Genomic DNA, 12,923 nt, shown 5'->3' with positions numbered 1-12,923 from the left:
CTTAGCAATAGTGATGGTGCACAGTCAAGCTTAATTAACCATGGTGAAAAAGAAGAAGAAAAGTGAACAAAGTTCAGATGCGTCTGAACCCTCCGTGAAACAGAAGTGTCTTACCTCTACTTGCGTGTTGCACCCCCCCCCCCCCCCCCCCCAAGGAATCTGATGATAATCCCTTCACCTGTTTCAGTTCTGTCAAATGTGTGCCATCAGAGAAGTTGTCATATTTACTTGAGATCCGTGATAGAAGAGTGGCTGAGAAAATTTATTCTCCCCATCGTATGAAAGCTATACACTACTGGTCAAAAGTTTTAGAACACCTCAATTTTTCCAGTTTTTATTGAAATTTATGCAGTTTAATGTCCAGGGAATAACCTGAAATGATACAAAGGTAAGCAGTAAACTGCTCGAGGTTTAAAAAAAGTTTAGGTTAGCAAAAACGGGAAAATAATGTAAATTGCACAGTTATATTGTAAAAAAAAAGGCCTTCTTCGGGGAACAAGTAATGGGTTAACAACTTACAGCTGGACTGCAGCAATGTAAGTAAATTAAGCCTTGAAAGTTGATGCAAACAATTCCTACAGGTGTCCCAACCTCTGCTGATTACTTGATTACAAACCCCCTCTGTATAAAAGCAGTATTGGAACAGACTGTTATTACACCCTCTGAAGCATTATTTGGACAACATTGCACTGCAGGAAGTAGTATATTGGAAACAGGAGGAAACTGACAGGAAGAGGTCTGGCAGTCCCAAAGCCACAACAGAATCAGAAGACAAGTTTCTGAGAGTAATAAGCTTGCGTGATAGGCGGCTCAGAGGACAACAGCTTCTCGCACAGCTTAACACTGGTCGAAGTAAGCAAGTCTCAGTTTCAACTGTGAAGAGAAGACTTCGAGCTGCAGGTTTGACAGGTCAAGTGGCAGTAAGAAAGCCATTGCTAAGATGGCAAAATAAGAAAAAGAGACTTGCCTGGGCCATGAAGCACCGCCAGTGGACTACTGAAGACTGGAAGAAGATCTTATGGACCGATGAATCAAAATTTGAAATCTTTCGTTCATCACGCAGGGTTTTTGTACGCCGTCGAGTAGGCGAAAGGATGGTTCCTCAGTGTGTGACACCAACTGTCAAACATGGAGGAGGAAGTGTGATGGTCTGGGACTCATTTGCTGGATCCAGAGTCGGCGACTTGCACAGAGTGACTGGCACCCTGAACCAAAAGGGCTACCACAGCATTTTGCAGCGCCATGCAATACCCTATGGTATACGCTTAGTTGGTCAGGGATTCATCCTACAGCAAGATAATGACCCTAAACACACCTCCAGGCTATTTCAAAACTACCTTCGAGGAAAAGAACAAGACGGTCGGCTTCAAATCATGGAATGGCCAGCACAGTCTCCAGACTTAAACCCCATCGAGCTGGTTTGGGATGAACTGGACAGAAGGGTGAAAGCAAAGCAACCTACAAGTTCAACACATTTGTGGGAACTTCTGCAACAGTGTTGGGAAGAACCTCCCGAACAATATTTGATTTCCATTGTAGAAAGAATGCCACGAGTGTGTTCGGCGGTTATATCTGCAAAAGGTGGCTACTTTGCTGAGTCAAAAATTTAAATTAAATTTTGTTAAACAAAATGATTCTATGATTTCTTTTTTTATCTCCAATTGTTTATTTGTGCTATGCTTAATTTCAGAGTACAATTAGACATTAAACTGCATAAATTTCAATAAACACTGGAAAAATTGAGGTGTTCTAAAACTTTTGACCAGTAGTGTATGTGATCTCCTTCCAGAAACTCTAGATGTTCTCGATTTGGAGAGAACTGGTTACCACAGGGGCTGTTACCAAGACTTCACAACGCACCTGGATCGATTGAAGAATCCATCTGCTGATGCTTCAACCGCGCCATCAACATCACAGAGGCACCACTCTCCTCACAAGCAGAAATCTGCAGATGGTGATCCTGTCAAATTTCCACCAGATGAATGCATTTTCTGTGAGAAGAAGGAAATCAAAGTGAATGGCAAGACTCAGAGGCCAATTCGCAGCTTTACAGCCTGGAAGAAGAAGGAGTCAGGATGGAAGAAAATCGAACCTATGGCAGAAGCTTTCGGAAACAGTTGTCTGTACCGTAAAGTCAAGGGCATGGATCTCTTTGCAGATGCGGCTCACTACCATGATTTTTGTTACCACCACAATCATAAACAGAAACTGGAGAAGAAGGATGAGTGACACGGAGCAAGCTTGGAAGACTGCTGCTCACAACGCAGCATACAATGTTGTTAAGGAGCTGCTGAAGACCCAGGTCATACACAACCAACAGGTCCTGCCTCTCAGTACTGTTCGTGACCGCTACGCCATTGAGCTTGATGTGCAAGGAGCGGCCATTCCCGACTACAGGTCTATAAAGCTCATGGCAAGCCTTGAGAAGGACGAAGAACTAGGCGAACACCTTTCCTCCTCAAAAGTGGCTCTCAAGGAGTGAGGTTGCTTCTCATTCTGGCTAGTATACAGTGCTAGCATCACCCTAGCTAATGCGATAGCATGTGCTTGTCAGTTGGGCACAGCCGATGAGTTGAAGGACACTGCTCTGTACTTGCGACAGGTCATCCAAAAGACTTTCGAGGAGTCAACTGGTCTGTCCTGGCCACTCACTGCTGATGAGTTGGACAAGCAAGCTGGGGACGAGTTTCCTGAGGAGCTCAAGTGGTTCCTCAACCTTGTCCTGTCTAACTGTGACCCTGGGGTGGAGAAGTGTGAGAGGATGCGCTGGCTTGTCTACTCTATCGGACAGGACATCTGTTGAGCAGTGACTAATGGAGAGTGGAAGTTGTGGAAGTTGTCGAAGCATATGCTCCTGTGCACAACTGTCCGCCACCTCTACCGCAGTAAGCAGTTGACAATCCTGAACCGACTGGGTCACTGCGAGTCTTACGACTTCAGGTTAGAGGTGGAGACATTCATAGCCAAGGCACTGGACGAGGATTCAACTTACCTTACTCCTCAGATCATCTGTAGCGAGGGCAATGCTGTGTTGGACAGTGAGTGGGACATTCTCAACAAGATCAAGGGGACAGGGCCTTCTCCATCGCTGCTCCCACCCTCTGGAACTCACTACCTCACGCCATCAGAGACTCCTCCTCACTCACCATATTCAAAACATCACTCAAGACCCACCTGTTCAACACTGCATTCAAGATTTAACCCACAGCATTTAACCCCTGACTATCTCTTCTTCTTCTCCTTCCTTTTGCTTTGATTATTATTTACCTGTTGATTTTTGTCTTTTTGCACTTGTTTTTTTTGTACTCTGTCAAAGCGTCTTTGGGCTTCTTGAAAAGCGCTATATAAAATAAATGTATTATTATTATTATTAGATCACCACGAACATCCATGGCTCGAACGTGGTCAACAGTGCTGGGGGCATCATGATCCAGGAAATAACGCCTGATGCTACCCCAAGCACTGAACGGACCCTCCCTCTCTACAACAGGAGCAAGAAGAGGAGCCTGAAGCTGGATACTCCAGAGACTCTCCCTCCTGTCACCATTTACAACAGGGAGAGCCCCAAGTTCCCAAAGAATGCGTCTTTTTTGCCTCCGGATGATGAAGTCTTTGCTGCCAGTCTCCGAGAATATGACATGTGGCTCCTGTGCAGGTGGGACTTTTGCAATAAGCTACATATATGTATACATATATATTGGATTGTTAAATTTCCTTATAATAGTGTCATTCAGTTGATTCTCTGTGTTGAACTCATTCTAACTGAAATCTTTGTTCCAGGATGATCTCAAGCAAGGGCAAGCAGGAGGTGCCTGGGCTGGGTGGCTTCATCTCGGCCACTGGTGTGATGCCTGCCAAGAAATCCACCATCGACTACGACATGCCCATCAACCAGCCTATCATTCAGTATGAGACAGTGCAGGAGCTGCTCCGACGATCAGAGGAGGCTACACAAGAAGTGTACCAGAAGTACACCATCAACCTCGGTGTGTGCATGAAGGCGCTACCACTGATGTGGAAGTATCCCGACAAGTTCAAGGACCATGTTATCCTCCCTGGACCCTTCCACACATTAATAAACTACATCGGGATGATCACCAACCACAAGTGCCGAGGGTCAGGGTATGCCAAAATTCTCTTGGAGGTGCAATTGGTGACCAGTGGCTGCGAAATTTCACCAAATGATAGAGTTGGTCATAAGCAAGAAGCCTATTTTTGGGGGGGTCAAAAGGTCAACATAGGCCAATGGTCACCAACTTTGTCAAATTCCTAAAATCCTCAATTTTCATCCGATTGACTTGAAATTTGAAGAGCATTTGCATATCTGGACACTGAATTCAACCACCAAGTATTTTTGAGGTCAACATAGACCAAATTTCTCAAATCCTCAATTTTCATCTGATTGCCTTGGAATTTTAAGAGGATTTGCATCCCAGGTCACTGAATTCAACTACCAATTGTTTTTGAGGTCACCATAGGCCAACGACATATTTTAGGGATTTTGCCAGTATCGTGCTATGCACAACATATTCCTTGTATTATTTATCTGTCTGTTTTCATGTCCGTCGATCTTTTGCCCTGGGATTCTCAATTTTCGTCCCTCTGTGCCCTATTATAATAAACTGTTATTCTGTAAGAAACCGTTTGGTGTGGTGTGGTGACCAGTTATTGCAGATTTAGCACAATTTCAGTGAGAAACCATTTCAGCGTGGCTTTAATGACAAATCCACCGGGGAAGTTAAATTGGTAACGTTCGCGAAAGAGAACGGTGGAATTGTCAATTCTAACCGCCTCCTCCTGCATAAACAAGTTCCTTCTTAAGATTTATTGGTCTCGTATTGATGTGGTAACAAACGACAGCGACCAACAGACATCATCAGGTTTTGTGTGTAGCAGACTGCATCTTTACTTCATGCAAAAATGTCAAGACAGCAGTTCAATATTTCCCGTGAAATTCAAATGAGGGAACGGCAATAAGAAACTCTGAAAAATGGACAATATTTCCGTATTTTCCGACGTAGATGGACGTTTTCCTGCCTGGCAGGCATCCGATTACAGTAACGCGCTTGCAAGCTTTTGTACCCAACTAACTTCTACACGAATCTACATAGTTCATAAATGAATCAGCATATCGGAATAGCACCTCAATTCCCCAAAATCGCAGCATGCTTTTCCAACAACGAAAATATGGAAACATCCGTATGGGTCGTTACAAATGTAAGGAGTCCCGTGCTATACAGGAGTTTCTACAACCCACTTTAGGACACGTGCAGCACCTTCGAGTGTTGTGAACAGACAATGTGGAAACGGCAAATGCCAAAGCACGAACCAATAAATTCCACATTCCTATGCCGCCTTCAGTTGAATGTCAGGCATGGACAGGACAGCCTGTTCATGAATGACTTTGGTTATTTAAATAAATAAAAAACTAAAAAAAACAAAAAAAAAAACTGCAGCTGACCCCACCAGAAGGTGGGTAATGCTTGAAACACTGTCAATGGCAAAACTGCAAATGCCGAATCCACAAATGTGTTGTTTACATGCGAAAAATTGCAGCATCACATGGGTGGAAACCAAGAATATCAACTGTATTGAGAAATTGCAGAAGCCGTGAATGTGTTTACACATTAAAAAATCTGCGTTGAAGGGTGGAAACGCATAATCTCAGTTGTATCTTGATATTACCAACCCAGCGAATGTTGACACATGCGGTAAAGGCAAAACTGTTAATGCAGAACCGGTGAATGTGTTTATATGTGGGGAGAGAGAGGGAGAGAGAGAGGGAGAGAAGGAGAGAGCGAGAGAGCAGTTTCGTACAGATAGAAACTCAAAATCACAATTGTATTGAGAAATTTATGAAACCTCCAACCCACCATAGGACACCTGCTGGGACCCCAAAAGGTTCCACAGAAAGTTTGGCAGGGCCAGCCCCAAAACTGGGGGAGTAGTTTTAGGACGAACAGATAGACACTCCGGCTTTATTATATAGATTACTAGCCGAAAGCACCCGGCGTTGCCCGGGCTCTTTTTGAATGAATTTACTACTATAATTCAGCTTTTACTCGCGGCCATAGAAGATTGACTACTATAATTCAGCTCAGCTTTTAATTGCGAAATGGGCCCAGCCTGGCCGAGGCGGCCTCGACCGACCTCGCCACAGAGCCTATAACCTTCCCGGGGCCCGTCCCGACATTTTTTGTTTTAGAGGTTTCCTCCTATCTTTCACCGTTCAGGAGATCGGCACGTGCAGACAAACAAACAAACCAACAAAAACTTTCTTTTATATATATATATAGAAGATAGATAGATAGATATAGATAATATATAGCCATATACACATCTGCTCCATTATAGATATATATTAGTGATATACGGAGGGTCGTTCAAAGTTGATAAACCATTGCATAACATGTAAAAGTAAGCGAAGTGCTAAAATTTTGTGCAATGTCTACCCTGACAAATTATACAGGAAATGACATCCATGCTGGTCAAAGCCTCTCTGTATAAAACCAAGATGGTGTCTCAGTAACATGTGCAGTGGAACAGAGGTGCATCGTCAAACTGCTCGTGAAGGATTACACAAAACCATCTGAAATTCACACGAGATAGTTTCTACCATTTGGTGGTGCATGACTTTTACGAGTTGTGTTTACATGGTGCACAGAGTTCAAAAACATAATGCCTCCGGCCTGTGGAGGCATAAAACAGACCTGAATTTGCGAGTGACCTTGAGCAATCTGATGGTACTCAAGCAAGCATTAAACATATTGAAGGGCTACGTTTAGAGAAACACTACATTTTGTACTTGAAATTGCAGAATGGTGGTTTCACAGCAAAAAGTCGATGTGAGCATAAGGCGAGTGCCAAAGGACCTATTGCAAACAAAGCACTTGTAAACACCATTTATTAGAGGGACAGAGAGGATTTATAGATCATGATGAGAACTGGGTCAAGAGTAAGCACATCAGAACGGAAGATAGCATACACCACAATGGAAGTTGTCCAACTATGGAAAAGGAAAAGCAACTTGTATTGGTCCATAAAATATACGATAATACCCTACATAAATCAAGTTGTGAGAATGTATTGAAAGGCATACTCTTATCCTACCTGCCTGAAGGGGAAACATAAATAAAATGGGGGCATCTTGATTAACTGGATGTCAGGAAGAAAGACCAAGGGACAGTGCAACATGATAATGAACTGGTGACATTGCACACCACGTTAATGGGATCACCTGTACATTTGACGATGGGAAAGTGAAGCCACCAGATTGACTCTTTTGACAGACCCCATTACCTCCCTTCTTCCGAACAGTAGGTGTGGAGGCCGCATTTGGAAAGGACTGTGACATTTCATCACCTTCATGGCCTGGCAAGCCCTGCACAGCAAGTACACAGGCAATAAATATCAAAGCCTTTCCACCAGCTTACAAATAAATGCCCAGAGTTGTAAGCACATTAGCTCCATTTGAAAAACAAGTCAAAATACTCAAAACAAACAAACAATAATACCAAAGCTACATGAATAAATCACAATATCCTTTCAGACAGTCTTAGCCTGGTGCAGTTCGTTCATTTTTTTATTGTAGAATGTCAAATTTTGTTCACAAAGGTTTTATGTGGTTGAACTAAACACCTTTAATATATATTAAAGTAAAAACGGCATACGATGAACTATCCTCGTGGAAAGCATTCAATACATTTACAATCAAACACAAAATTTCGGGCTGTACCCAAATGAAGGATCAAAAAAAAAAATGCACGTGCCAGAAAAGGTCAACTTCCACAATCAAAGTAATATTTAAAGATATGGGACATGTCAGTGATTTTGGGGTTTGATCTTGCACACTCAGTGTGATTCACATGTTTAGCATGTATGTTTGATCATGTTATGCATGTTTGATCTTGCACACTCAGTGTGATTCACATGTTTAGCAACACCAAGCGCAAGCCAAACAAGCGGTGGGATGGCGATTTGCTAATAAAAGCCTTCTAAAGCCTAAGTAGGTTGACTTATGCTGTGGTCTTTATGCGGTGTGCAGTTGTGTTTTTCAGACTGCAGCAGTCAGAATGCATATTTAATTTTGATAACATCTCTGGGGGGGGGGGGGGGGGGGGGGAGAGGGGCAGGAGGAAATCCCTTTCCACACCAATGACAGCCAAGTGGGGAAGCACTAGCTTAACTAGTGGGGAGGGTGACTGACACCGGTTTGAGTCATACGAAAGACTTGAAAAATGGTACATGCTACTTCCTTGCTCGACGTTCAGCATTTAAAAGGATAGAGTACGACACCTCATTAGGTGGCATGCATGGGGAGGAGGAAATGCCCCACTGAGTGCGGTGAGAAAGGAGCCACCATTGTTTTGACGTCGCTGGTACCCAGGGTATCCTTGGAAGTGACGGCACTTCCCCCAAGATCAGTGGCTGTGTTTGTCGTGTGTCTGTCTGTGTGTCTGTCTGTCTGTGTCTGTGTCTGTCTGTCTGTGTCTGTCTGTCTGTGTCTGTGTCTGTGTCTGTGTCTGTGTCTGTGTCTGTGTCTGTGTCTGTGTCTGTGTCTGTCTGTGTCTGTGTAGTTGTTGCCTGCTATCTAATCTCCACACGTGGGTGGGTTTCATGAAACGAAACGGAGACCTACGAGGCCTGGAAGTATCCACGTGTATGTGCGTGTGTTTGTGTGAGAGTGCATGCGTGTCTTCTTTCTTATTGCTTTTTCTTCTTTCTTCCTTATTGCATAAAAAAGACAAAATGGTAACTATTCCTGGATGATTATCAATTTGTAGTTTAACCCACCTCTCCCCAACTTTCATTCAATTTTATTGAGGCACTGACACTCAATTATTCTCACAGACCAACTCAACTTGATGCTTCTGACTTACTAAAATCAAACTCTCAGTTCTGTCAGTCACCTTCGTAGCTTTACTACAAGGCTCCAAAGGAAAAACAAACAAAAGAGGAAAATCAATCTATTAACGGTACCCAATAAAGTCAATATGTATTCACACTATCGGGTCACATGCGTTAATATGCTTTCACGCTTATTACACTCTCACCTATGCCTGGACCTTTAGCGTTCCTACGAGGGAACGGTTAGACAACATGGCCGCTTGTTTCGCAAGCGCGTACTGCAAGTGCGCTTCCAGTTGTATATACAGCTCAGTGAACACACCCCAGCACATGTGCTAGACTGTGCTTGGTTTGCATACCCCTAACGCTGCCTCTGGATATAGAAGCAAGGCTGTGAGCTTGCAATATGCATGCATCACAGTTAGCCGCATGCAAGTCACGCAAATTCACAGTGTTAAAATACAATTAACTGTTCTTTACATCAAATTTTGACCCGATATTTTTTGAAACTGACTGTTCATCAAATAAAAAAATACTCAGGTTTTACAGTGACACGTCGTGTTTTTGTACTATTTTCGAGATTTCATGACCACAATTATCTCTTCAATAGCTGAAAGTTGTGTCGAGCTAACAATTGTTTTGGAAAATACAATAAATGGGTTAATATGTGAAGAAAACTTTCTTCAGCAAACGTTAAAATAGTCTTCGTATTATTTTTCTGCAAGTTAGTCGGAAGATGAATGAATAACTGACAGGAGTGTTCTGTGATTACGCTTTGCGAGGTTGCTGGTATGAAATGTACTGAAATTTGATCTGTGGGCATCATGAGAAATAGTAATTTAAACATGGATACTGATTTTTATGAAGTTTGATTCACCACCAAATAATATACAATTGGGCTATCAAAAAAAAAAAGGGGGGGGTTAGGTAGCCCGGCAGAAAACAAAAAATAAAAATAAGTGTGACACCTGACATCTATTGCGAACTGTGGTGACTGTCCGTGTGTTTGGCTATCTCCTGTTTACAGTAGCCGCTTCCCGTGCTGTGTTTGAAAAGCTCAACATTCACTTTTGAAATGATGGGAGAACAAGCATGGATTATGTTGACTAGCGTGACTCGACGCACTCCGCGCGCCTCACCACACGTCGTTTCAGATGGATAGGCATCTTTGACCATTTTGGTGTCTTTTGGGTCTTCATGGTGTTTTGGGTCTTCAGGGTCTTTTGGATCCTCTGAGTCTTTTAGGGTATTTTGGGTCTTTGGGGTGTTTTGGGTCTAACGGGTATTTAAGGGTCTTTGGGGTATTCGGGGTGTTTTGGGTCTTCGGGGTGTTTTGGGTCTTCGGGGTGTTTTGGGTCTTCGGGGTGTTTTGGGTCTTCGGGGTGTTTTGGGTCTTCGGGGTGTTTTGGGTCTTCGGGGTGTTTTGGGTCTTCGGGGTGTTTTGGGTCTTCGGGGTGTTTTGGGTCTTCGGGGTGTTTTGGGTCTTCGGGGTGTTTTGGGTCTTCGGGGTGTTTTGGGTCTTCGGGGTGTTTTGGGTCTTCGGGGTGTTTTGGATCTTCGGGGTGTTTTGAGTCTTTGGGGTCGTTTGGTTCTTCGGGGTCTTTTGGGTCTTGTGTCTTTTGGGTCTTTTGGTTCTTCGGTGTATTTTGGGTCTTCAGGGTCTTCGGTGTCTACAGGTGCTTTTGGGTCTTTAAGGTGTTTTGGATCTTTGGGGTCTTTTGGGTCTTCTGGGTTTTTGGGGTCTTGAGCGTCTTTTGGTTCCTCTGGGCCTTTAAGGGTAATTTGGGTCTTTGGGGTATTTTGGGTCTTCGGGGCCATTTGGGTCTTCAGGGTCTTTTTGAGCCCCAGGGTCTGATCCTTTAAGGGTATTTTGGGTCTTCAGGGGTCTTGGAAAAATTAAATGGTCGTCAAAGGTCTGAGGGGTTTCAGCAGTCTAAACGTAATTAAGAGGGTGGTAATTTTGTTTGAGGAAGAAGAAGAAGACGTTTTCGTCGCATATAAACATACATAACGACATAACCGCATACGTTTGCTCAATTATAATAAAGATATGGAGAAGACAAATTAAAAATTTTGTCAAAAGGAACTCGGATGGTGGTTACCATCACATAAAATCATCAATTTTCAACCAAGTGACCTGAAATTTCCATTTACCATTTGTGTTTTGTCATCAAATTTTCAACACAGCTTTATTTTGAGAATATAAAGACAAATTAATATTTTGGTCAAAAGGTCAAAAGTCAGCATCACATAAAATCGTCAATTTTCATCCGATTGACCTGAAATTTTAAGAATTTGCAAATTGTGTCACATAATTGGTTCACCAATCAAAAGCTAGAAGCTCATTATTTTTGTTAGATCTAAATTCTTTGCTATTATTTTTTGTCCTCAAAATCTTGTGTCCCAAACCCGTCTCTCTCTGTACTCACCTTTCCCAGTCACACCCAGCTGCTCCTGGACTCTGTGTCCTTCAAAAGTCAAGTCTGCATAAAATCATCAATTTTCATTTTGTATTAAAAAAACTGTTTTCGTTATTTTGAGCACCAGCAATGGTACCCGCCCTATGGGCGGGGCTTCAATTGGGAAGCCCAAATGAAAAGGCAAAATATCAGAAATTGAAGGCTTTTTAAATTTTAAACGATTCATATAAACATCCGTTGAATCATATCACACGCAAATCATCAAAATCTAAACAGTACATGGCGCCCATTTTGAAAAAAAGATTGAATTCTGCAAAACGGAAGCGGCCGCTACACGTCTTTCTCGGTCACACATTTATGTGTGAAGAGTGCGTGCCGAATCTGTAACACTCAGTCTCAGTCGCTTTGCACACGCTGCCGTGTTACTTCGGAGCCACACGTTTATATAGGAAGAGTTCGTCAGGAGTCGATCTACCCTCTCCTTACATAATCGGTAAATATTATTCCATCGTGTTTGGAAAAACTGGAAAATCAAGAGAGCCTATTTTACTCCAGGGAGTCCGAGGATTACCCACCCAAAATATCGTTGCGATCGGTTCAGCCGTTTTTGTGGTACCTTCGAACGAACACAGACATTTGGTGAATTATAGTAAGATGCCAAATCCTATTTCAGAAGCAGGACGTTTTGCCCTTTTTAAAAACAAATTCAACCTCTGCCGCTAGATTTTGCACAATCATTTCGTGGTGAGTGGTATAGGTAGCTCTGAGCATTGGATCTGAGTGAAACCAAGAGTGCAACACAATCAACCTTTTTGAAGTCCATTAAATAATTTAAATTTATAGACTAACTTAAACTTAACTCATCCTTTAACTCTTACTACAAAAGATAAACTCTTACATTCATCCCAACTCTCTCTTCTCATATGTGGTGATTTCAACTGTCATCATGCCAGCTGGCTGGGTGTGGGTACATCTCTCACCAGCCATAGCACCTCAGCAAAGGACTTCTGAGACCAACTGGGACTGACACAATCTGTCAATTTCCCGACCCGGATCTGTCAACAGAGCATGTTCTCTTCTAGACTTGCTTATGACAAACTTCCCTGCAATTGTCTGCTGTTCTTCTTCTGCTCCAATCGGTTCATCTGACCACATGCTTGTTAAAGTGGACATCTCTCTGGCCATCCTCAGAGAGCCTCCAATCGGTTCATCTGACCTCAGTCGAGGACAACTGAAGTCGAGTCTGGCATTTCACTCAGGCCAACTGGCACGGTATCCAAGCAGCCATCAATCATCTGGACTGGTATCCTATCTCGACTGCCTCTGACATCAACTCATCCTGGGAATTCTTCCAAAGTAAATTGCTCACTCTCATGCACAGATTTATCCCACCTCGTCTTCAGTTGTCATACCCTTCCTCCCCTCCATGGTACACGGAATCTTGTGGCGAGGCAGTTGCCCTGAAACAATGTGCCTTCGCACCCTGGAAGGCAAATCCAACAGAAGGCAATCTCATTTCCTTTCACAAAGCCCGGAACAAGTGTGTCCACCCTCAGGAGTGCCAGGAAACAATATCTCTCCACTCTCAAGACTGAACTCTCATCAAACCTGTAGTGCTCTTCCAAATCCTGGTGGCGTCTGGTCAAATAAGTTTCT

At 43.1% G+C, this 12,923-nt stretch overlaps 1 protein-coding gene across 8 annotated transcripts in view; it reads right to left on the bottom strand.

The window, feature by feature from the left end:
* PCM1 (pericentriolar material 1) overlaps positions 1-12,923 on the bottom strand; it is a 149,649-nt gene that overhangs the window by 73,448 nt on the left and 63,278 nt on the right. For all 8 annotated transcript variants that reach the window (XM_068132244.2, XM_078766142.1, XM_078766141.1 and 5 more), the window contains exon 16: positions 7,238-7,381. In XM_068132244.2, the coding sequence (XP_067988345.2) occupies positions 7,238-7,381 (144 nt within the window). The remainder of the gene's footprint in view (positions 1-7,237; positions 7,382-12,923) is intronic.

The sequence above is a fragment of the Myxine glutinosa genome, chromosome 12 (genome assembly GCF_964187855.1).
Source record: "Myxine glutinosa chromosome 12, kmMyxGlut1.1, whole genome shotgun sequence".
NCBI lineage: Eukaryota > Metazoa > Chordata > Myxini > Myxiniformes > Myxinidae > Myxine > Myxine glutinosa.
The sequence above is the reverse complement of the archived record's forward strand: the minus strand, read 5'-3'. Positions and strand labels throughout refer to the sequence as shown.